The sequence below is a fragment of the Staurois parvus genome, unplaced genomic scaffold (genome assembly GCF_062004578.1).
Source record: "Staurois parvus isolate SC_StPar_1 unplaced genomic scaffold, SC_StPar_1.0 ptg000120l, whole genome shotgun sequence".
Lineage (NCBI taxonomy): Eukaryota > Metazoa > Chordata > Amphibia > Anura > Ranidae > Staurois > Staurois parvus.
The window spans coordinates 6,583,007-6,609,614 of NW_028317916.1; the positions used below are offsets into that span (position 1 = coordinate 6,583,007).

The 26,608-nt window shown below is 39.5% G+C and overlaps 1 protein-coding gene across 10 annotated transcripts in view; it reads left to right on the forward strand.

The window, feature by feature from the left end:
- PTPRZ1 (protein tyrosine phosphatase receptor type Z1) overlaps nucleotides 1-26,608 on the forward strand; it is a 299,955-nt gene that overhangs the window by 78,539 nt on the left and 194,808 nt on the right. For all 10 annotated transcript variants that reach the window (XM_089672116.1, XM_089672124.1, XM_089672125.1 and 7 more), the window contains exon 2: nucleotides 18,470-18,532. In XM_089672116.1, the coding sequence (XP_089528242.1) occupies nucleotides 18,470-18,532 (63 nt within the window). The remainder of the gene's footprint in view (nucleotides 1-18,469; nucleotides 18,533-26,608) is intronic.

Genomic DNA, 26,608 nt, shown 5'->3' on the forward strand with positions numbered 1-26,608 from the left:
GGCAAAAAAAAGAGATGGCGTCCATGCATCTTAGCTCCTTCTTACGCATTTTGTCATACATGATATCATCTAGGCATGGCCCTTCTTTTCTTTGCACAATGCAAGTCTTTTATTTGATTTTGAGGTTTATGCTGTTTTACAATACTGCAGGTTTTTTCTCTTATGTCTTATTTTTATATGTGAAACATTCTGCATTGGGAGAGACTTGGATGATTTCTCTGGGACTGCATTGACCTTCCAGCCTGATCTAAGTGGATGCCCTTTTAATACCTTAATCACATCTGACCACTCAGTGACTGAGGGTCATTGAGCTCTGGTAAGCAGCCTATGCATATAATGTTGGTGAGCTGCCCTTATGGTTATTCCCTGTTAGGCACTGAATCTGTACACCAGCACTTTGAAGATTTTTAGATGGACTTTTTAATGATTTAAACATCATCATTTGTAAATTTTTAAGAGACTGATTGCATTTTCGTCTGCCATTGATTTTATGCACTTTCATTATGTACACAAATAATTTAGACTTGTTTTTTTTTCACTTTTGAATGGATGCTTATTCACAGTGTAAGTGATTAAAGTGGTTGTGAAAGCTGAAGTTTTCTTTTATCTTAATGTATTCTCTGCATTAAGGTAAAAACCCTTCTCTTGTCACCCTTCCCCCAAGCCCCCCAAATATTTTCCTGAGCCTGATCTTCATCCAGCGCTGTGCCTAAGAGCAGGCCGCTCTCTCACCTTCCACACTTAGAGAGAGCAGCGGGAGCCATTGGCTCCTGCTGTTGTTGATCAAATCCAGGGACGAGGATGTGTGACAGAACTGCACTGTGTGTGCCAATGGGCACACAAAGCACAGCTCGGGATCAAGCCTGCAGGTGTGCCACCATAGGCACACAAAGAATAGGAGAAGCAGAGAGCATCGGGGAAGGGGAGGAGAATCAAGAAGAGGAGAATCAAGGCTGCTCTGTGCAAAACCACTATACAGAGCAGGTAAGTATAACATGTTTGTTATTTGAACAGCCTATGCTGTGCATTAGAATATCTTATTATTTGACAACTTTGTTAAAAAAAACACATTTTCAGTCTGCATATTTCAGACTTGTTCATTTTCCAGACTATGGCAAAAAATGTACAATTTCAAAAGACTCACTATGCCTTTCAGAAAATACCTTCGGGTGTTTGCTTTCCAAAACATAGGTATTTTGAGGTGATTCTCCTGTCCTGGCACTTCAGGGACTCAAGAAATATGATAGGTAGTCAGGAAATTATATGTGAAAATTATGGCCCTTGAAACCCCAAAAGGTGATCCTTGGATTTTGGGCCTCTCTATGCATCTAGACTGTGAAAAATCTCACATGTGCTATCCCCATACTTGGGTGGAGTAGCAGAATGTGTTTTGGAATATAAATGTAAGTGTGCCTATCCTATGGGGTTGATTTACTAAAATCGGAGAGTGCAAAACCTGGTACAGATGTGCATGGTAGCCAATTAAATTCTAACTTCAGCTTGTTCAATTAAGCGCCGACAAAAAAAATGGAAGCTGCTTGGTTTCTATACAGAGCTGCACCAAATTTAAAACTCCTCAGTTTTAGTAAATCAACCCCTGTATATGAGGAATAACTAAAATGACAACTTTGTGGAAAATTTTTTTTTATTATTTAATTTGTTATTTTTAAAAAAAAATGATAAAAAATTTTAAACTTTCCAAAAACTCACCTTGCATCTCACTAAATAACGAACTGTGTACTTTCCACAAAGAAGTTATTTGTTACGGTATTTGTACTGTCCTGGCATTTTAGGGCCTCAAGAAATCAGATAGGGAGTCAGTACACAAGGAATGATAATTTTTTAATTAATATTTTAAATATATACAGTATACAGTATATACCATAGTTTGTAGACTTCACAACTTTCACACAGACTAAATGATACACACAGATTTTTTTTTTCCAGCAAAGAAGTGTAGCAAAATATAGTTTGGCCCAAATGTATGAAGAAAAATAATTTTTATAACAGAAACGAAAACTTTTTTTTTTCTAAATTTTAATCCTTTTATCCTTTATATAATAAAAAGTAAAAACATGCTGGCGATTACATACCACCAAAAGAAAGCTCTATCTGTCTCAAAAAATTAAATAGAATGAATTTGGGTACCTGGACTAGAAGTGTAACATGTTGGTCTTCAAGTGGTTAAAGTAGCTCACATTTACTTTAAACTTTCCCTATTCTTTCCCTTGTGCACATTCATCTCCAAATAAAACACATTTGTTCTCAGTGCTGTCGCTGGTAGTTTTTGGTGTGAGACTATATCCAGTATCCAGTTACAATATCCAGTATGGATATTGTAACTGGCCAGCACATTAGAAATTACCAACATATCCCATACCCTTAAACATCAACAAAACACTAAAGCCATTTTCAGACCTCAGCCTAACACTTAACCCTTGAACCCTAAAATGAGCTACCAGCCTTATGTGTTAATTATGGAATTATTGGTTCTATTGTGTTCAGTTGTTCATTTTCCTTAACATGTCCTCTGTGTTACATAGTGGTAACCATGCATTATAAATTCTTTATGGGAACATCTGCTTCATGAAATAGTGATTAGTTTGGATGTATTCTGTTTCAGTATGGGCTCATGAAAAAAAAGGATTTAATGTGTTTTGTTGTTTATATAGACATATTGCTTTAGCCTAATACAGTAATTGGTATCATCACAGTTAGCAGGTGTATATGAGGGCACTGCTGGATGTGTGTTCAGTGGTGCCCAGATGCAAAGAATGACTTTTACTGCTCACACTGTGTATGCCTATACTGTATTCAATAACAGGCATTATTAAGGTTCTGTAAGATGAAAAAACAATAACCCATAGCAACTAAAAACATTGTAGTGTAAGTTATAGTAAGAAAAAATAATAAAATCTGGTTACCATGCCTTACTGCACTTTATGATTAGTCACAGTACTTTTCACTGCTATAGTAAAGCCCATCTACCACCCATGATTATGGGTTTTTTTTTTTTTTTAATTCAACTTGATCTGCTTGAGCTGTTTGTTGCAGTGGGGGTTATATATAGACAAAAGATCTAAATGTGACAGCTGTTGCTGACTTGTGAATTAGGGAGAAATGAGGGTAGCACAGTGTCCCCCTACAAATGCCCATTCTCACCACTCAGTTTGGGGTTTGTCCGGCCACATTATTCTCACAGAGGAGGAGGAGTGTGTGTAAGGCAGCCTGGAGAGTAGATTTAAATATGCTCATATAATGTATACCATTGAATAAGCATTGAAGGACATGGTAAGGTGGCTGTACTAAAGGTGGGATTGATGTACGAAAGGAGTAGGGGATGTTTACTTAGCAAAATTAATGTTCACTTAGCAAAATCAACGTTGGTAAACCTTTGCTCATTTTGAATACCATTTTGGTTTTTTATTTCTTTTGAACATGATTGGGTATTCAAAGAGACATTTTATTGACCAACACTCACTTTGTAATGTGACCATTTAGCTTATGTTCCTTAAAGTGGAAGATAAAATTAATTAACAACATTATTCTTATAAATGGTGCTTACCTCCTCCTACCTAGCCTGAAAAGCATGTTTAAAAAAAACAGTAGTGTAAATACCGTATTTTTTTATTTAGTCCAGTCACCTGATCCAGCAGCTCCAGCTCCCATGTGTAAGAGAGCAGCTGCTGCAGGGGAGAAGATGGACAGTGGGAGCCTAGGTGACATCACGGTTCTGGGAATTCATATCTGATCTTGAGTGCTCCTTTACACAGGGTAGCTGGAGCTGATGAATCACTGGATTAAAAAAAAGTATATTTTTTTTTATACAGGCTATTCAGGATAGGATGTTATACAGGAGGAGCGGGAGGCAGCATTTAAGTCAAATTGACAAATATTAACCTTTACTACCAGTTTAAAGCTGTAATTAACCCAACAAAAAACATTTATTTTATTGCAGCCTATCAATTCTTTGACAAAGTTAGTTGTCTTTTTAAGCTTTCTTTATTTTAATTTCACCTAGTGACCTGCCTAGTAGGTCTGTTGTTTTTTTTAACAGAACAAGCTATTCTGCTCATGTAGCAGTTAAAGGGATGAGACAAATCATTTACTACTGACAGGGATGCCTACAATGATCAGCTTTAATTTATGGAAACCCTTTCAGCATTTTCAGTGCGAATTCCACACCACATCAGAATCGCACCCCGTTCATGCAAACCACTGCAGGGGTGTATGTTAAGTTAACAACACCCCGAAAGCAGTCCGCAAAACGCGGTGCTATGTGCATAATCGGATCGCATAGGTGTGAATACCCATGCAATCCAATTCTAGTGCGGACCCAAAAAAGGGTCCTGCAGACTTTTGGTGCGGATGTGGTGCGTTTAGAGCTATACAAAATGTATGGCTCCAATCGTACTGCACACAAATCACATTTGATTTGCACAGGAATGCGGTGCGGTTCCTGTGTGAATCATATGCGATATACCGCACCGCATACATGTGAACCCAGGCTTAAGGAAGAAAAAATGTTTCTATAGCTGGTTATGAAGTGTTATCTGGAGTTCAGTTTCAGTGTGTTAGTATATCCCAATCTGCTAGTACATCTAACAATCCCCTTCCCCCAGACTGACAATACTGCCTTCTAAAGGTGCCCCCTGTGCTCCTTCATCCAGAGTGGGGGCGCTGTAATACAGGAGGTGTGTTACTGGCCAAATCATCAGGTGAAAACAGAGGGAGAAAAAAGAAAACTGATGCAGCCATCACATCTAATGATTGGTAAGCTGCAATATGTTACATTTTTGGTTCTGGTTTTAATACCAAATCCCAGTGGCAGACTGACAACTCATGGGGCCCCTGGGCAATAGGGGATCATGGGGTCCCGTGTACTTGCCCAAACTCAAAAAAGCCTATGAAAAAGGTACCAGGGGCCTCTCATGGGGCCCCCTACTGACCCTGGGCCCTCAGGCAGTGCCCGAGTTTCCAAATGGTCAGTCTGCCCCTGCCAAATCCACCCCATTGTGTAAGTGAATTCTAACTGGCACGGTGTAGAAGTGGATTGATCAGGTATCTATGCAATAATAACAAGTGTCATAGCGGTACTGCAAAGTTTAATGATTTTATGATTATTTTGATATTTCCCTACATGACTCAGAGTTGCTCAAAAGAGGCTGATGAAATATGAGAAAACAAATCGCTAATATAGAGCGATAAACAACAGTTTCAATAGGTTTGAATTCTTTGGAAGTGACAAAATATGTAGCTGGGAAAATATGCAGGTGTGTTAAAAGGACAAGCAAGAGCATGACTACAGTATTTCCATGAAAAAAACAAACACAACATCCTGTTTCCACTGTATGCTCACAGCTTAAAAGACAGTTTACACGAAAAAAAAAGATATATCAGAAAAAATCAAACAAGTGACAAACATATGTTTGTTTTTAAAATAACTATCTATCTAAATACAAAATGCATGCTTAGCCGTGTGAACACCAGTGGATTTCGCAGGTTAAAGTGGTTGTAAAGGTAAAAGGTTATTTAACTTAATGCATTCTCTGCATAAAGGTAAAAAAAAACTTTTACATGCAGCTCCCCCTAAATACTCACCTGAGCCTGATCTCCATCCAGCGCTGTGCAAGTCAGAAGCAGCTCCTTTCCCCTCTTCTGCCTCTCACCCTAGGTTCACATCTGTGCGGGTGGTGGTGCTGCGGATCCGCACGAAAATCCTTGCAGCCACACCACCCGCACAGAGAAATGTGGACCCGCGGGCAGGTGCCAATAGTTCTAATGGCATGCCGCCCGCACTGGAAAAAGCAACCGTTCTGGGAACCGAGCTTCCCGTGCTGGCTGCGTTTTCAAAAGAAGTGCAGGGACTGCTTCCCTGCATGTCATGGGCACGGGAGTTCATTCTAATGAATGGGCTCTTGTGCCCATGCAAAATGCGGCCTGCGCGACCGCATATATGTGAACTGGGGGTTACAGGCTTGATTGGGGGCAGTGGGAGCCATTGGCTCCTGCTGCTGTCAGTCAACACCTGTGAGCAGAGAGTAGGGACTGAGCTAGCTGAAATTAGAAAATTTCAGTTAGTTATTATTATTATTGTTGTTATTTTTACAGGTATGGAGCTGACATGTACACTGGGCTTTATACACTGCTCAAAAAACATCAGATCTCAATGGGGAAAAATATCATGCTGGATATCTATACTGATATGGACTGGGTAATGTGTTAGGAATGAAAGGATGCCCCATCATTTGATGGAAATGAAAATGATCAACCTACAGAGGACTGAATTCAAAGACACCCCTGAAATTTAATTGCAGCAACTCAAAATGGTACTCAATAGTTTGTATGGCCCCCATGTGCTTGTATGCATGCCTGACAACATCAGGGCATACTCCAAATGAGACAGTGGATGGTGTCCTGGGGTATTTCCTCCCAGATCTGGACCAGGGCATCACTCAGCTCCTGGACAGTCTGAAGTGCAACCTGGTGGTGTCGGATGGACCAAAACATGATATCTCAGAGGTGTTCTATTGGATTTAGCGTGGGGACCATGCAATGGTATCAACTCCTTCATCCTCCAGAACTGCCTGCATCCTCTTTCCACATGAGGCCGGATAAAGTTGTGCACCAGGAGGAACCCAGGACCCACTGCACCAGCGTAGGGTCTGACAATGGGTCCACGAATTCCATCCCGATACCTAATGGCAGTCAGGGTGCCATTGTCTAGCCTGTAGAGGTATCTGCATCCCTCCACGGATATGCCTCCCCAAACCATCACTGACCCACCACTAAAACGGTCATGTTGAACGGTGTTACAGGCTGCACAATGTTCTCTACAGCTTCTCCAGGCCCTTTCACATCTGTCACATGTGTTTAGGATGAACCAGCTCTTATCTGTAAAAAGCACAGGGCGCCAGTGTTGGACCTGCCAGTTCTGGTGTCCAATGGCAAATGCCAATCGAGCTCTATTGTGCCTGGCAGTGAGCACAGGGCCCACTAAAGGACGTTGGGCCCTCAGGCCACGCTCATAAATTGTTTGGCCAGAGACATTCACACCAGTGGCCTGCTGAAGGTCATTTTGTAAGGCTCTGGCAGTGCTCATCCTGTTCCTCCTTGCACAAAGAAGCAGATACCGGTCCTGCTGATGGGTTAATGACCTTCTATGGCCCTTTCCAGCTCTCCTATAGTAACTGCCTGTCTCCTGGAATCTCCTCCATGCTCTTGAGACTGTTCTGGGAGGCACAACAAACCTTCTGGCAATGGTATGTATTGATGTGCCATCCTGGAGGAGATGGACTGCCTGTGCAACCTCTGTAGGGTCCAGGAATTGCCTCATGCTACCAGTAGTGACAATGACCCTAGCCAAATGCAAAACTAGTGAAAAACAGTCAGAAAAGATGGAAAAGTAGATGGGAAAGTAGGGAAAAAATGTCAGTGGCCTCCACCTGTAAAACCATTCCTGTTTTGGGGGTCATCTTAATGTTGCCCATCTTGTTCACCTGTTGTTAATTTCATGAACACCAAAGCAGCTGAAAATGATTAACAACCCCCTTTGCTACTTAACTGACCAGATCAATATCCCAGGAGTTTAATTAACTTGATGCTATACTCTGATTTTAAAGTGTTCCTTTACTTTTTTGAGCAGTGTAAAATGTACATTTCCAACAATAAGCAGTATTCTTGATAGGTAATAGTTCACATACAAATTTTGCTTGACTAAGCTGTAGCATGTCTCTACCAAGACTTCTACATATACTGATCTAAAGTTGGCTTAGACAGTATCTCATAATGGTTGCAAATGAGTTACATGTATCATCATTGTTCTTGGTTTTTTTTTTTTTTGCAATGCTTTAATGCCTTGGTCTTAATCTCTTGTCATACTTCTGTAACACCACTTCATTTTTTCCTCAATTGGCTTCAAATACAATACAGAATTTACTGCAAAATCATCTCTCTGATATTCAGTGTCCTAAATAACGTATACACCATCAAACTGAATGTTTTTTTTTCAACATTACTCTACTCACAATGGCCATTTACAAGGATACATTCCATCTCCAGAGACCACCTTTAAGCTTTTGGGGCCAGCTCTTTATGTTTCACAAAACCCTTTATCTAGTACAATTCAGCAGTTGCCATCTTTTGAGCACTGAGAACCAGACTAAAAACCCATCTGTTTGACAAAGCATTTGAAGGCATTTAACCACTTCCAAACTAGTAGTTTTTTTTATGATTAATGGGCCTGGGTAATTTTCATAATTCAGCTACAGTAGAAGCCTATTGGCCTGTAACTGTCATTGTACTAAAATACTATATGTAATAAATTATGGGGAACAAGGCATTCTTTTAGTTGTGTTTTCTTAAAGTTATTTTATCTTAATTTTTGTATTGTTTTTTTCTTAAAGACCAGTAAAGAAAAAAAAATGTCCAGTTTTTATCAATGGTAGTTTTACAACAAGTTTTGCTATAGATATAAGGGATGGGATAATTCGCTGGTGTCTATAAAAAAGGGCTGAATAAGAAATCAAAGGGTGCGTGCTTTTGGACAAAGTATGCTTACACACTAGGGTTGCCACCTCATCTCTTTAAAAGCGAACACATATTAATTGCACAGATTCTGAGGCTAATTTAATGCAGATAAGGCACTAAGTGAGTTTAATTACCACCTTAATCAGCCACAGAACCTGTGTAATTAATATGTGTTCAGTTTTAAAGGGATGAGGTGGCAAACCTATTACACACCTTGCCTAACCCTGCTGACCTAAACATACCTTCCATTTGCTTACCTCCTGGAGTATGACAACCATGGTCTGCATTCATTGCTGCTGCAGTAAGATCTCATAGTCATATACTGGTGCATCTTCCAGTGTGTTCAGCAAGATCATGCCATGCTACCTGAGTTATTAAGCAGCATTGATGGGGAAGGGGGTGTAGTTTAGACCAGGAGGGCTAGGCAGATTGGGTAAGTGAAGTTTGTCTAAAAATTTGCTTAATGTTTAATAAAGAATATTCTTATTAAAATGAAAAAAAGTAGTATTACACCCTCGGTGTTTTGTAGCTTACTAAATTAAGCACAATGAAACAAACATTCGTTAGTAAACAATTTGCTAAAATTCTTACCCCACTATTGTAGTTTACAACTACTAATACCCCTGCTTTCTCAGTGCTGCTTCCTTGAACTTCCAGGCTTCACAGCAAAAGTGTTAACGGATAGTGCAGTCTAGAACCAGTCTTTTAGCTTGGAGAATCAAAGGGAGAGGAGAAGGGAGAAGCAGGGGAGTGCCTTGCCATGCTAGGCTACAGGGCTGAGTGTTTCTATTGATGCACATAGTGTAGGACACAACTCTAGTACCTGCATACAAGGGTGGCTCCATAGGATGGTGCAAGGAGCCACTCTGAAACCGGAAACCTGGGACAATGGTCATGGTGCCAGCTTATACAGGAACATAGGCAAGGATTAAAAGCTATAGAATCTGTGTACTCAGCAAGTGAATAAGCCCTGGTTCACATGGAATGTGGCTTTGAAATCACGCTTCAAATGAAGTGGGGCGATTTCAAAGCCGCCAGTCAGTTTGATTTCATATGTGGCTTGCCGATATCTGTACGACTTCATGCACAGATGTCAATGCAAGTCGTACATGAAATCACCAAATATAGTGTGGGAACCTTTTGGTTTTTAAAATTGGTTAAATTTGGAGTTGCTGTGATTTGAACAGTTCCATAAGCACAAATAGAGTGCGACTTGTCATGCGGTTTTGAACTGTCAAATCGCATGACAAATCACATTGGTGTGAATGGGGGCTTAGTGCTGTTTAATATCACTTTAATTTCCTTAGACTCACATAGCCTGCAGTAACAGGATGCAACCGTCTTACATCTGTCAGGGACGCAGAAGTCACCTTCAGTAGTGTCTGCTTACAGTTCAGAAATTGCTGGTAAACTGAGAGGTGGTCCTAACAGAAGTTCTTATCTTTCCCACTCTATTCAGAAGTGGAAAACAAAGTTTTGGCTTATACAATGGACAGGATGGCCCTAAGTGTATTCTTTCCTTTCAGTGCAGGTCTTTTCAACTAAACCTTCAACTAGTACCCATATTAAGCTATCTGTTCACAAAGAGTGCACTTCGAGTTCTTGTTCCTTTTGTTGTTCATATATAAAAAACATGTCACCATTTCAAATATGTTGATGATCATGATGATGACAAAAGTTATCAAGTAAGAAGTACAGTCTGTTTTGCAGAGAAATACACAGATGCATTAGTCTAACCTTGGAGTATACAAATGATAATATTTGATTTTTTTAGGTATTCATTTCCTGCATAGACAAGTACTGCTGAACAATATATGCATAAAAACTATATTTGGCATAGACATCATTCCTACTATCATGTATGCACCACAACAAAGTTTTCCATACCTAGTAGAGCTTTGATATTTAGATATGTAGTTCCCCAGCAGGTAACTAGTGTTAAATTTGGTTTTTGGCCTCCCTGTAGCCAGGGAGTGCAATAGTCACTTAATAGTGTCTGCTCTGGGTTCTGCTGGTGCAGGTTCAGTAAGTTTACCCTGCATCCCACTGAGTTATGAGATATAGTGGGTGGCAAATCTTAGACCCTGGCCTGCATGTTTATGTCTCTTCAGCCAAACCCGGGTCAGGGGAGTGAGTGACCAGCAGGGGGCTGAGAGGGGTATAAATAGGCTGGGGCCCAGAACAGAGGCCTCTTGTTCCTGGGTGAGCAAGACCCAGCTTGAGGGCTGTGGCAACCCTGGGTGATTACCTGCAGCTGCAAGAGTATTTTTTTGGGTCCCAGCTTCTGCTTTGGCTGGGGGAACCCTGGCCTAGCCTAGTGAATATTTCCAGAGAGTTCAGCTAAGGATCCAAGACAAACAAAACAGGTACAGCAACTGACTGACTGCAGGTGGCAACACAGTATTCAGGACACAGTGAGTGCCACCCTCTTGGACTTGGAGACTTTATTTAGCTTTATTTGGGAGAGCTTTTTCTTTGTACATACAGAACTATACTCCTGTTGAGGAGTCCCTGTTTCATACTAGTTTATCTTCGCTTTAAAGGGGGTGCCCTCACCCTGAAGAAGTAGAATAGTTATAGTGTTCTCTACAACAGTTTGTTGAGGTTCACTGGAGTATCCCAAGGCTCACCCTCACCCTATCCCAGTTCTTTTAACAAAAAATAAAACTACAAAAAGACCTATCAGGGAAAGGAACCCTGGAGAAAACAACCAGATCAGTCCCGGGTCTGCGCTACAGATTGACAGCATTTAAATGTAAAGGCTAAAGTAGGTTTGGCTGTTTTACTACTTGAAGAAGAAAGCCCCACAGATACTTAGCCTATCTTGCTACTTGCTACTTTGTTTAAAACCTATAAATATAGATATGAGCTCAATAAATAATCAAACAGCATTAGTATAGTGCACAGATTAGAAACTGGGTTAGGAAACATTTCTGGAAATTTTTCATAAAAATAAATAAATCCCTGTGTTTGCTGTAGGATGAGTCTGTGGGTTTTGACATGCTATTCTCCCTGTCATTGTGGGTTTATCTATGTCTTATAGATGTGAGACTACATAAGTGCTTTCTGGCAGATGCAAGGGGTTCTTGGACTGTTTTAGTTCAGAGGATTAATACTTTCAGGCATGACTATGCAAGAGAGGCCTTGCACACATTGCTGTCAAAAGCTGTATAAAGCTAGCTAAAGAATGATGCAAGTGAAGTGCCTGGAAGGTAAGGATGGTTCAGTACATTGGGAAAAACACAGAGTGTAAAGTATAAAAACACAGACTACCAGAGCATAGGCCTGCTTCAGCTGTAGTGCTTAGATAATTATTACAGTAGCTTAGTCATCTCATAAGACCAGGTAATTATTTATGTGTGCACCTAATGCTAGGTTTGATGACATTGACCTGTGCAGTCATCCTGTCCACACCCTTGTAACTTTTGTTGGAAACGAGTCTTTTACAATGTAATGATGCATGTTAGGTGTCAGCTGTCTGGTTCTTGTGTCTTTTGTGAAACTACAGGATATTACAAAATATACACTTAATAATCAGCTTATGTTCCGACTTAAATGGACTGGGTGTTCCCAAGGCAGGATGTATAACACCCTTAGACATATCTTTACACAATAATAATGCACCTTCATAGGTCAAACCATGCAAAACTTAATTGTTTTCTGGCAAACAACAATAATGTTCATCTGTCTATCAGATATTCTGGTAGTGTAATCTGTGCAGCCTCCTGAGTTCCACTATGCTCATTGAAGTTTTATTTTAAATTATGACTAATGCTTTATAAGAAGTGTGAATGTACTTTCTCTGACAGAAGTGAGATTGACATTGAGCTGAAAATTGCCACTGGAAGATATTTTAGCTGAAGTAAAAAAGCAGAGGACTCCGCTTATAGCTAAATTTTTAATTAGGAGTGGGCTTTCCATTTACTCAACTACTTAGGAATAACCCTTTGTGTTATATAACATATTTTGCATTTAGTGTTCCTCATATGTAAAATGTAAATGAGCAGTGACAACTACCAGTGAGAGGTAAAAGTAGGAACAAGATTACCTGAGTATGCCATCTTAGTCAACCTGATCTACACTATATTGGCAAAAGTATTGGGACACCCCTCCAAATCATTGAATTCAATTGTTACAATCACCTCCATGGCCACAGGTGCATAAAATCAAGCACCTAGGCATGCAGACTGCTTCTACAAACATTTGTGAAAGAATGGGTCGCTCTCAGGAGCTCAGGGAATTCAAGCATGGTACCGTGATAGGTTGCCACTTGTGCAATAAGTCCATCCATGAAATTTTCTTGCTACTAAATATTCAACAGTCAACTGTTAATGGTATTATAACAAAGTGGAAGCAACTGGGAACAGCAACTCAGCCACAAAGGGGTAGGCCACGTCAAATGACAGAGTGGGTTAGCGCATGCTGAAGCACAGTGTGCAGAAGTCACCAGCTGTCTGCAGATTCAATAGTTAAACACCTCCAAACTTGGTGTGGCCTTCAGATTAGCACAACAATAGTGCATAGAGAACTTCATAGAATGGGTTTCCATGGCTGCATCCAAGCACACCACCACTGGATTCTAGAGCAGTGGAGACATGTTTTCCGGAGTGACAAATCACACTTTTCTCTGTCTGGCAATCTGATGGACGTGTCTGGGATTGGTGGTTGCCAGGAGAATGGTACTTGCCTAACTGCATGTACCAAATGTAAAGTTTGGTGGAGGGGGGATTATGGTGTGGGGTTGTTTTTCAGGTAGGGTTCCAGTTCCAGTGAAGAGAACTCTTAAGGCATCAGCATACCAAGACATTGTGGATAATTTCATGCTCCCAACTTTGTGGGAACAAGTTGGGGATGGCCCTTTCCTGTTTCAACATGACTGCACAGCAGTGCACAAAGCAAGCTCCATAAAGACATGGATGAGTGAGTTTGGGGTGGAAGAACGTGACTAGCCTGCACAGAATCCTGACCTCAACTTGATAGAACACCTTTGGGATGAATTAGAGCAGAGACTGAAGATTTTGGCCCACTGTTGGCTGAATAAGGGTTACAGAAGCGCAGAACTAAGTGCCCTATTGTGATGCCCAGGAGAAGTAGAGCCAAAAGAATAATTCTGAGGTCAACCTTAATAGTAAGGAGACCTTAACAGTAAGGGGACCTCATCAGTATACTCCAGTATGAATTTCATACAAATTCTCAGTGTTCCCATTATCACAAAGAATTCTATTTATTATATACACTATATTGCCAAAAGTATTGGGACGCCGGCCTTTACACGCACATTAACTTTATTGGCATCCCAGTCTTAGTCCATAGGGTTCAATATTGAGTTGGCCCACCCTTTGCAGCTATAACAGCTTCCACTTTTCTGGAAAGGCTGCCCACAAGGTTTAAGAGTGTGTCTATGGGAATGTTTGACCATTCTTCCAGAAGCACATTTGTGAGATCAGCAATTGATGTCGGACGAGAAGGCCTGGCTCGCAGTCTCCATTCTAATTAATTCCAAAGGTGTTCTACCTGGTTAAGGTCAGGACACACCATAATCCCCCTTCACCAAACTTTATACTTGGAACAATGCAGTCAGGCAAGTACCGATCTCCTGGCAACACCTGAATCCTGAATCCAATGATTTGGAGGGGTGTCCCAATACTTTTGGCAATATATATTATATATTTTTACAGGTATGGAGCTGACATGTACACAGGGCTTTATATATATATATATATATATATATATAATATATATATATATATATATATATATTTATTTATATAAAAAGCCCTGTGTACATGTCAGCTCCATACCTGTAAAAATAACAATGATAATAACTAACTGAAATTTTCTAATTGGTGGTCTTGTCAAGATATTCAGTCATTCTGGAGCTGTGTTGAAAGCTTTTTATTAGTTAAAGCTTGCCTTCGATATTATTTGGCAGTTGCACAAAACATTTTAATTTGAACTTTAACATTAAGCATCAAAAACACTAAGTCCAAAATTACAAAAGTATCAAGATGTCCCCATCCTAAATATTTTTAATTGATTAGCAGGAAGGTACTAATATAGTGATTAACTTTATGCAGTAATATATGTAATTTGTTGTTATTTGAGTATTCTTATTATTTTTTTTGTGTTTTGAGTGTAAAATAGAATGTATTGAAAGGAAAAGGCTCCAGTGCCACTTGGTTCTAACTTTCCCAAGTTCTTAATTTAAATGCAGAACTGCTTTAACCAAATTAAAACACATAAATAATAGAAATCTATTTTTCAAATCTATTTTTCAAATGTTCCCTTTGTATTGCTGAAGTCAGTAGCGTCCCTAGGGTTGGTGTCACCCGGTGCAGTAACATTTGGTGACACCCCCTCCCATGATCCCCGCAGGATGGATCAGATCTGCGGATTGTGCATAATGGATTGGAGTACGATCCATTATCCTCCCCAATCCGCAGATCCGATTCATCCTGCGGGGATCGTCGGCTTGCAACCTAACTGATCTCTCCACCAGCTCCACAAAAAGGTAAGTTTTAAAGCAAGCCTCCCTCTCCCTCTCTCTCTCTCTCTTGCTCTCTCTGCCTTCTCTCTCTCTGTCTCTCTGCCCTCTCTTTCTCCCCCCCTGCCCTCTTTCTTGCCCTCTCTCTCTCTGCCCTCTCCACCCCCTCTCTCTCTCTCCCCCTACCTACTACATGAAGATGCAGTGCTGTCACCAGGGTCGGGGGATTACACACTTACCTGCTGTATACTCTGCCCACCCCTCCAGCTCTCTGACTTCAGCACCCGTGGCAGGGATGTGGACCCACCCCTCTGCTGAAACTCTGAGGAGGAGAGGTGCCTGCCTCACTGTCCATCTCCTCAATGCTTGCTTATTTCAGAAGCGGCACATACAGGGACGGACTGAGCCTCTCATAGGGCTGTGTAGTAACCCCGGGCCCTCGGGCAGTGCCCAAATGGTCAGTCCACCTCTGGTGGAGCGGGTCCGGTGTCACCCCGTGGAAATGGTGTCTCTCGGTGCGGCGCGTACCCCCCGCACCTGCCTAGGGATGCCCCTGGCTGAAATACAACAATTCTGAGCTGAATTATAAAGTTGAGGAGGAGACGTGAAACCTGTGCACTAAGAATCACACTTAACTGTATCTAAATTGCATTTTTTTAAATTTTGGATACAGTGAGATAGGGTTAGATTATATGCCAGTATTTATTGCTGCCTCTGTGTTGGGGAACTTCCTCTTAGTTGTCCTGATGATCAGGACTGAAAATGTGAGAACGTTTAGCATTTTTAGTTTTAACTAAAAGAGGATTTCTATTCTTTTGGAGAGATCTCCTCCCACTTCCTTCAGTGTCTTAACACTGGGAGTAAAAGAAAAATATCACCACAGACATGCAGACAGCAAAAAAAGTGGCAGGGTTTTAATAATTATTTACTTTATTCAAAAATGCAAAAAAAGGTTTTGGATGTAGTTGCCCTTTAGAGCAAGAATTAGTACACAGCTTCCGACATCTGATTACGACATTTCAGTTGAAAGTTTCCTAAGGAACAGGAGTGAAAATTTTTCTAGTTTGGTAACAGAACCAATGATGATTAGTGTAGTATTCATACGAAATTAATTGAGAGACGAAGACCGTGCATGATTGGAAACAAAAGAATGAATCGATAGAAGAAAGGGGCTATAAAAACAAATATTGTGCAATACGAAAAATGTTATATAATTGCGAAAAATCACAATTTGCCTTTATAATAAATAAGTTAATCCTTTTGTAACCATGTTGATAGCCCTGTAGACTATTGTTTGTGTTGATGATGAAGAGGGGTCACACATTACATAATTTCCGATTACACACTAGAAAAATTAAGTAAAGTTACGATAATTCTTGTATGACAGAAAGAAAATTCGGAAGTGATGTAATATATTTGTATTGTAATTTTGGATGAAAACTGTACTGATTAAACAAAAATTGTATGATCTGGTATTGTACGAGAAAAATAATTTTGGATGAAAGCTGTGTATTAACGGTCAGATTATCGTGCGATCATTTCGAAAGCGGTATTTTTCATACAATTTTCTAACCATGTGTACTAGGCTTAACTAAGAAGAAAGATAATATTTATAACCTTTAGGGGTAGAGACAGATCACCTCACATAACTCATACAAACAATGTAAACTGCAGAAATGATCACTAATGGGATGCAAAAGGGTGACAATTACAAGGGTGTGAACATAATTTGATCATTTAAATCATTTGGCAAGGTATAAGTCGGAATGATAGATAACTTTACAACAATGTACATTAAGTATCTGAAATTACAACGTAATAGTCTAATCCAAATCAGTAAATATGGGGCTGCCACTACTCATCGCAGATGGGGTCTTTACAGACACCAGGTAAATTGGTATTTTGATTTATTGTGGAAAGTTGCAATCAGCAATATTTCCTGGAATCTTGTGTTAAAACAAAGTAGATGACTTGGAACAGTTGTATTGTTGTACATTATATAGTAAAAAGTGTGTGGCCAACTGGCCATCGCTCCTACATCGCTTTTGGGACATTCCTCCAATACCATAGGCAGTGATATGAAATAGTTTTCCACGTTTGAACAGCTTTCACTCCTCTGCGAAGTCTTACCTCAGACGTACCACAATATTTGAAGTACATCTGTGGGTGTTTGTTCCAATTCAACCAAAAGAGCGCTTGGGAGGTCAGGTGCTAATGTTGAACTAGAAGACCTGGCTCACAATCACCATTGCCAATCATCTCAAAGGTGATCAATAATATTGAAGTCAGGAGTCAGGGCTAACAGGCCACTTTACTCCTTCCAAACTAAACTTGTCCAACCACATCTTTATGGACCTGTATTTGTATATCTGAACCCCGAATGTTTAGGGGTATCAACATACATTTGGCTATATACTGTATACTGCATGTCTACAGCTACAGCAGCGCATTGATGCTATGTTGCTCTATCTGTATATAGTTGGTGTTTCTCTCTTACTATAGTTGGTTTAGTAGTACCACAACAACCTTTTTCTTCTATTGCAATTATCTATTTTGTCCATGAGAGGCAAAGTAATTACATTACCTTCTTCGATTAAGATTAAAGTGTTACTAAAACCACAACAGTAAAATCAGTCTGTATATGCAGTAAAACATGCTTGTTATACTCACTGTAGAACCTAAGGTTTTAATCCTCTGCATTATGTAAAAATGCTGTTTGATCCTGACTTCTCTGATCCTCCCCTTCTTCCAGTGCCCCCCTCTTATCTGCTGATAAGACATATTGTGTGGAGACACTCTGCACATGCTCAGGTTGGTGTGTATTGCTAGAGAGGGTTTTTGTTTTCTTGGGAGAGTGCATGTGATCAGCACAGGGCCAATCAGCACTGTCCAGACAGAGCTCAGGGGTTCTGAATCCTCCTAGAGTAGAAAAAAACCTCTTCCTACAAGCTTTAACCAGGGCTCTGCTAAACACTGATAGAAGTCACAAGACTGCTCTAACTGCTGATGGGAAAAAGTATTTAGCAGTTTATATTTACTAAAGTAATTGCATTTTCATGTTCTGTGTACTGTAGGAGACCGGATAGAGTGAATGCAGGGTCCTGGGTTTAGTAACACTTTAATATGAACATTTAAGAAATACATATACCTAGTTTGAATGTAGGCAGCTGATTTAATGTCCGTTTTCTGTGACTATATCAGTGCAAATATTAGTATGTATTGATTTTCTGAGTTGATAAATATGTAAAAAAAAAGACTGAACGAACAAATTCACAATAAATAGCTCATTGAGCCTTGTTTGGTAACTTCCACAACAATAAATACATTTAGCAAATCTATAAAAGTGTGTATTTGTTATTTTACTGAAAATTACCAAAAATGGATACTATTCAGTTTAATAAAATACTTTTTCAAATATATCATGTGATTAAGTTGAATCTGTTTTTTCTTCTGTAGGCTCGGTATATGGATACAGACAGCAACGAAAATTAATTGCAGAAATAGACTGGTCTTATACAGGTAAGTGTGTATTCCTGTGTTGTATATACAGTATGTAGTCTTCATCCTCCTGCTGCTAGTTTGAGCCTGACCATGCCTGCTGGAGTTTCAATAATGTAAAATAAAAGCAAAATACTACTAATATCTTTGTAATTATATATAACATATTGTGTATGTGTATGTGTGTGTGTGTGTGTGTGTGTGTGTAGCATGCATACACTGTATATTTAGGCAAAATTAAGATGCTGATTTTTTTTTTATCCTTTTACCATTTGGCATAGATTTCCTTAGCTCTCTATGTGGATGAACGAACAATCTTCCAGAATTGATGGTGACAGGAATAAAGAATACTAATTTTGTGTGTACCTGCCTGTCTATCTATGAGTATGTGTGAGGCTCACTTTTTAAATGAAAATGGTTCAACTTACCTTTTAACATGATGCAATGGCCTAAAAATAATAAACTCTGTATACCCAACCTAGTTACATAGTCAGGTTGAAAAAAGACATTACGTTTAACCAACAAACAAAAACACATTTAAAGCCTTGCTATCCTTGGACACTTAACCTGCAGAGGAACACAGCCACTTATAACCCATAGGCCAATTTGCTCTAGCAGGGAAAAAATCCTTCCTGATTCCAAGAGGCAACCAGACACTCTCTGGATCAACAATCTATAGTGTTATTTCCGATAAATATAAATGTTCAAAAGCTCATTCAGCCTTTTTTTCAGTAATCTACAGAATTGGCTAGAACTGGCACTTAGGGAATTCTACTTTTTTTCATAACTTTTACTGTAAAGAAGCCTTTCTGTATGCTAACTTTAACCCTTTTTACCTCCAGGTGCAAAGAGTGATGCCTTGTCATTTGCACCTTAAAGTGGAGTTTCAGTCCCCAGAATTGCTTGAGGTGATTGTAGCCGTATTAGTGCATTAGAAGAAGGGGACATTCCCTGAAAGCTTGTCCTCAAAATTGTATGTTAGTGCAAATAAAAAAAGTATCACGGATAGTACTAAATTGTTCCAATCTCCAGAAGAAATGTTTTTTAAAATTGACCCAGGATTGCCTTTTTGAGAACATTAACAATTGGATAAAGTTATAAGTTATAGCCTTCTAATTCATTTTAAATATGTAAATCTTTACCTTGTTCTCGGAAGCACGCAGGTGCCATGATGGCTGTGGGCATCTGAAGCCCGCAAGGCTTTATTTCCTGGAGTTGGTGCTGCTGGTTATCCCAGCATGCACCACTCGATCTTGCACCTGCACAGTACTGACACTGCTCAGCGCTACTTGTATAGAACAGGTTGCCATAACAATGGCGGGGACGGAGGAAGTTTCCGCCCCCTTATGGCAACCTGTCCATCAAATCACACCAAAGGGAAGGCAAGTGAGGTCTGGAAATGGAGCAAGCCCTGCAACAATAATTAGAACAGATCTTACATTTCCTTCCCACTATTTACTCCGGTAAAATGGCGCCAAACGCCACCCATTCACATCACTTCTTGTTTCGAAGTAATGCGATATTCAGTCACTAGGAACCCAAAGGACTCCTGGGATACAGGAAAAGAGATCCCAGGAGACGTTGCGAATTGCCTTAACATGTCATCGTCTGGGCGGCCGGGACTGGAGGTGCAGTCCTGAAATACGATTTTAAGGTATTTGCATTAAGAAAAAAAAAATATATCCAAATCGTGCTGGACAACACACGAACCATGTAATCAGATGAACTTTAAAAAATGGGTGGAACTCTGCTTTAAAGTGAACAACCTTGCACAAGGTTTACTATATGGACCATTTGTGTATTTATACTAGGTGGCCATATCCCCTTTAATCACGTCTTCTCAAGAGAAAATACATTTAATGAATCTTTATTTATAGCTGCAGTCCTCCATGCCCCTTATAAATGTAATTATCCTTTTATGCACTCTTTACAGCTCTGCAAAATCTTTTTGTGCACCAGTGTCCAAAATTGTTCTACATATGTAAGTTGAGTGATGTTTTTGTACAGGGTTTTTTCTGTCTATAGTCAAAAACCGTGACCAGTTCACTCACAACCACAATATACCGACTGACAAAGGGAATGAGCGGCTTCACTTCTTCCAGAGTGCAAATATAAACATTCAGAAAGGCAGCATTCCCAAAGCCATGTCACCACTGTTTCTCTGTAACAGATGATGAAACTGGTATAAAACATGGTAATTGCTTATGCTTTTTGGCCACACCTGCTCTCAATCATGGCTGAAACCATATACCCTCCCATCACAGGTGGGCCAAAAAAACTACAAACTGGAGATGGATCAGGCAAAAACAAAGAGGAGAGGAGTAATCCCTGGTTCACACCAGTGCGACATTCAATTTACAAACTGTATCTGAAGTTGCATCTAATGTATTTCAATGGCACTGTCTTAATCAGTGTGATTTAAAGTAGTGCACTTTCAAAAATAGTTCCTGCACTACTTTTTTCCGATTTCATTGTGACTTGTTTTTGTTAAATTAAGTCACAAGCCGCAGTGAAATCAGAGGTACAAATCACACCAATTTCTGGCTTTGAAATCGTGCTAATTTAAATGAAGTAGCATAATTTCAAAGTCACATTTAGGGTGAACCAGGGCTAATAAAAAAGACATATCATAAAATGATGTATAGGCCTTATATACAAAAAACACTAAAATATCACCAATGTGTTATTTAGAATTTTTCCTGTGTATACAGTAATATAAACTTTTCTCTCTGAAGTTTAGGGCCCTTTTAATAAAAGAAAATATCTTTCTCACTTTAGAAGTGCAGTTTGGCTTTTCATATTGTTATTTAGTCTATAATTTTTCAGTACACCCAGACCTTTCTCCATCCTTGACTCAGTTTTACTCCCTGATACATGCATATTTTTAGTGCTTACGTGCATAACTTTATATTGATCAACATCACACCTCATTTGCCATGTAGTTGCTGGATCAAACTGTGCATGCAGGTCAGCTTGTAAGTCAGAGATGTTTTGTAGGAGACTGTTCTACTACATACCGTATAGGATCAAGACTAGGTAGGAATGGGATTTTTAAGGTGCTTTCCCCATTAACCAAAAGAAAAGCAGTTAAAATACAATGATGTTTATTACAAGTCCATATTAAAATACATAAACCATTTCACATGACTCTCGGTTCACAGTACTGCCAGGCAACTTGAGCACTACTTTGAAGCAACTCTGAAGCAATGCTGAAGCAACTTTCAGGAAATGCTTGGGTAATCTTCCTGTAATGTCGGATTCAAAGCACATCAATATAGATGAAGGTTCGACTCGTAGGTAACTTCTATTAAAGTATATGGGCACAAGTCTGATAGAAGTCGCCTTGAGGTAGTACAAGAACCTTTTCTAAAGCCGGAGCGACTTCAGTGGTGCTAATTAAGACAGCTCTCATTGACTAACATGGGATTTCACATGTCCTGTGACTTGGGGTCTCACATGTCAGATCCCAAATCGCGGCAGTGTGAACCGAGCCTAAGTGTTCTATGCATTTTCTTTTCCATATTTCACCATATGGCTTCTTCAGGAAATGTTCATAGGAAACTAATAAAGATACAGAAAACACATGTGTAAAGCATCTAAAAAGTTGTCTACAAACTACAGGTATCATATAAAGGGGCAAAAAAACTACCATATATCAACCATCCAATCCACAAACCAGTCCACACCAGAGAGGCATCAATATAGATGGAAACAAGCTTCACCATGAGCCAGCCAGAAATATAGGACAGCCTGTGGACCACCACAGAGGAGGTATGCCAGCAAGGGTAAAATCTTATAAATATGATGCACACATTCATACCATCATTAATTCAGATACTAAAGGGATGCAATAAAGGATGCATATTCCCTCACATAAGTGTCTGTATAACCTACAAAGATATTATATTAAGCTGTTCAATAGGGGGAGCCAACGTGTCACAAAAAAAATATCTATAAATGGAAATAAAGATAATAAGTAGGCAGATACTATTAGAAATACAGCAACTAATTAGAGCCACATGGCAACTACAGAACTACTGTTTACTGAATTACCAAATATCTCAAATGTCACAACCCAAAAAGTGACTTCTTATTTGTTATCAGGGGTCTATTGCAGCTCAAAATTCTCAGCATGCCACCCCATCTCTGCCAATCCCCAAGGGTAAGCAAAAAAACTGCACCAATCTGCACATGGAAAAATAATCTTCCTACTGCACTTACTTCAGCAAATAGTTCATTCTTTACATGACACTGGCTCCTCCGACCACGGCAAAATGGCCATCAGTTGTTGGGCTTATATATCCCGTCCATCCTGCTGGCGTGTGATGTCACAGCGGGATGCAGACATGACGTAGGAGCCTGTGCATGTGCACCAGGCAAAGAAACCCTGCCCACCCAGACCTCCCATCGGAAAACTTGCCTCCGAAACCGAGGCTTGGATATAACTGATGTTAGAGACCAACAAAATGCCCTCTGCAGCTAGAAAGGGAGATAAAGGAGAGGAAAGAATGGAACCCCCCCCAGAAAGAAGAAAACCTCAGGCAAGGGGGGAAACCACTCCACACATGCTGAAAGGTTCCCAGCCTCAGGCTTCAGCCATAGGGATACCAGGGACAGGGGGAGATGGAGATCAATGCCAAGGCCACATGCCACGGACCAGCTCACCAGGAGCACAACAAACAGCACCCCAGGCATCCATACAAATGCCATCTATATAAATGTCATCTATATATCAATACCAAGATACTATACAGCTGAGATCTGTCAGTTCTTCATTAGAAAAAAAGTTCACAGCATACAGTACCTGCAAACAGAGAGATGGTACATTTAACCCCAAACTCTATATCATTTATTAACAACTTGAAATGTAATGGTCCCAACACCAATCCTCAACAGTAGCCAGATCTATCAAATAAAAATGCCAATTCCCTCAGCTAATGGGCAAAGTACAGCCAGAAGCAGTGATATTTACTGACATTTACAAAGGAAAAAAAGTTGTAAATTGCCCTTCTGACTTCTAAAGCTCTGTTATGTACAGTGGGAGACTTTTGGAGGGGTCTGTTTGCTATTTTTTTGCCAGAAGCTGGCAATTAAGTTGTTTTTGCCAGCAATGTAAATGGTGTCATTTATTTTTCTTTGTAAATGTCACTTTGGCTGTAGCACATCCCACAGCAAGAACGGAAAAAATTGCATTGGGTACCCCAAAATGCATACTAGACCCTTTGAGGCCAGTGTGGATTTTAGGGGTTATTTCACTCTAAAAACAAAAAAAATAGTACAGTCCCCCAGGAAATCCATACCAGATTCTTAGATGTTGGCATGGTTTTTAAGGGGGACCCCATACAAAAAAAGAAAAAAGAAGAGTGAATTCTCCCTAAAAATCAACAGATTAACTATATAAGACTTTTGCTTTTCACATCAATGTGTCAGGGAGGGCAATCAATAAGATGAAATAAAGCCTCAGGTAGCAAGCTGTAAAACCAGCAAGAGCTTTGTTATATAAGAGAATTATCTCCTTATAAACTGTACTGTGATAGCAAGCAACTGATTTCAAACACATAGAGACATCAAGAACTCAAGAGTTTATCAAATCTTTAAATATCTACATTTAATACAATACCAAAAATATGAAAGAGGAAGAGTGTTAAAATATGAAAACCATTTAAAATATCTGGAATAAGAAAATTATGGAGGTTGCCATTACTGACCTCTGCTTTTAAGAATTATAATTGCTCAGGAGTCATTATAATGTTTGGCTTCAATGCTAAACCTGGACAAGGAGGTTTGTTAGTTACCGAAATATAATGGGCGGTGTAGTCAAGCACTAGTGCATATACAATGTCTATCTGACTGAATATCTGTTCTGTAGCTCACTAAAGCAGCAGTAGAGCTGCCTGAGATATTTTAGATTCTGATTAACCTCTTTAATGTTTAAAAAAAATAAAGTAAAGGCTAAGAAAGCTGAAAATGCAAGGTCAGATAATAATAGCCTAAGATAATTAGATGAATAAAGGCTATTATGAAAGTAGAAAGTGTGCTACACACAGAAAGGGAAAGACAATTATCCATGTTGTTGGATGATAGTTTGTGTTGAGAAGCCAAGCTATGATCAACTTAATCAGGAACACCTAGACATTTTCTAGTTAGTCTTCAGCTTTCTGTACTAGGTTACACCCTCCTAAAAATAATATCATCCATGCTATTCAGAACACAAATTATCATAATAAATAATTATAGATATGGTATATGGATTGCCAACTTTGTGTGACATTAGCAGAATAGGCAAATACGGATTTTTTTTTACATTTTTTTGTAGGACAAGCATTCATTTTGAAAGTTAATAATTGCCAATAGTAGCGTGGAATAATGTGTCAATTTTCAGAAATTATTTTCTTGTAAAATTTTTAAAACTTACAACTGAAGTTTCAAAAATAATATAGGAGTGCGGCGCTAATGAATATATGTCTCAGATGATCTAAAACACAATATGATATATAAGCAAAAGTCAGTGCGTCAAATTAATGATAAATGATAATGTCCAAATAAAATAAACGCAGGATCTTGCATAAAAGATAAAAGAACCAGGATCCAACGGTAAAATTGCGCACTCACCGGACGCGCTATGGAAAAGCGCATATGTAGTATGACCTTTAGAAAACCCTCATCATATGAAGACGGTGGGTAGCCATCCAGGAACAGGTGATCTCTGTATAATGGACAATTTCAAATCCAGGAATCCCTTTTGGAATTGGGTGACTAATGAGTGAGGAACTCCCTCCGGTGGTGAAGATGAGTAATATAATTCCTGAAATATGTTAGCTCCAGGTAGGAGCCAAAAAATACCTCATAGTGTAGTAAGTAAAAAATATATTTATTCAAAAATAGGTTATATAAAAGCAAGGCAGAAACACTGTAACAGTGAAACATTAAAAACTGAAGTGTAACTGACCCAAAAGTAAAATGGCCGCCGGGCCTCCTCGTGGCTCCAGGCAGCTAGATGTCACGCTCTGCTGGCTCCTCCTCTACTATAACAGGAGATAAAATTCTTGATGACATATGTACTGCCTGTTGTGTGTGATGTAAACTCAGTGATCCTGCGTTTCCTACTATTATCACATCTGCAGATCACACATCTATTACATGGACTGAACCCCTTCATGTCAGAAAACAGGGAAATGCGGGCTGGGGGATCTATCACATTTAGTGCTAAATTATGTCTAATGGATACAGCTTTCCTAAACATAATTTCAGGTCGTGCAGGCAAGATGTTACTCAGAATTGGATCAGAAAGTAAAATATCCCAATTTCTTTTAATCAACCCACTAATAGCTTTATGTTGTATGTTGTAAGTAGTGACGAATGGGCAGACTTTAGTTTGAACAGGTCTGTGATTGTCCTGTAGCATAGCATCCCTATCAGAGTTTGCGACCGACTGTATTGTTTCCATCAGGCTACTGCTGCTGTAACCCTTTTCCATGAATCTTTCTTTCAAGACCATAGCCTGGGAATAATACGCATCCAAGTCGGTACAGTTGCATCTTATCCTAGTAAATTGGCCCCGTGGAATGTTCGCTAGCCAAGAAGGATGGTGACAGCTATGCATAGGGATGTAGCTATTACGATCCGTGGACTTGAAAAAAGACTCCGTGATAATCTTTCCCTCTACGTTAAAGAGTGTAAGGTCAAGGAAGTTTATTTGTGAGTTACTATACACATATGTTAAACTTATATTGTGTGTGTTGTTATTCAAAGTTCCAAAGAAATTCACAAGTGATTCCTCACTGCCATTCCATAGGAGGAGGACATCATCGATATATCGCCCGTAAAATGCCAATTCGGGCCAGTCTCTGGCATAAATGATGTCCTCCTCCCATCTTGCCATAAAAAGATTAGCGAGACTGGGGGCAAACTTAGCCCCCATGGCTACACCCTTTATCTGCAAATAGTAGGTCTTGTTAAACCAAAAATAATTATTGGTCATTGCAAAATCAAGCAATTTGAGAATGAACTCTTTCTGTGTAGCCGGCAAATTACTATGATGTAATAAGTAATAATCAACTGCTTCCATTCCATCACCGTGTTTGATGTTAGTATATA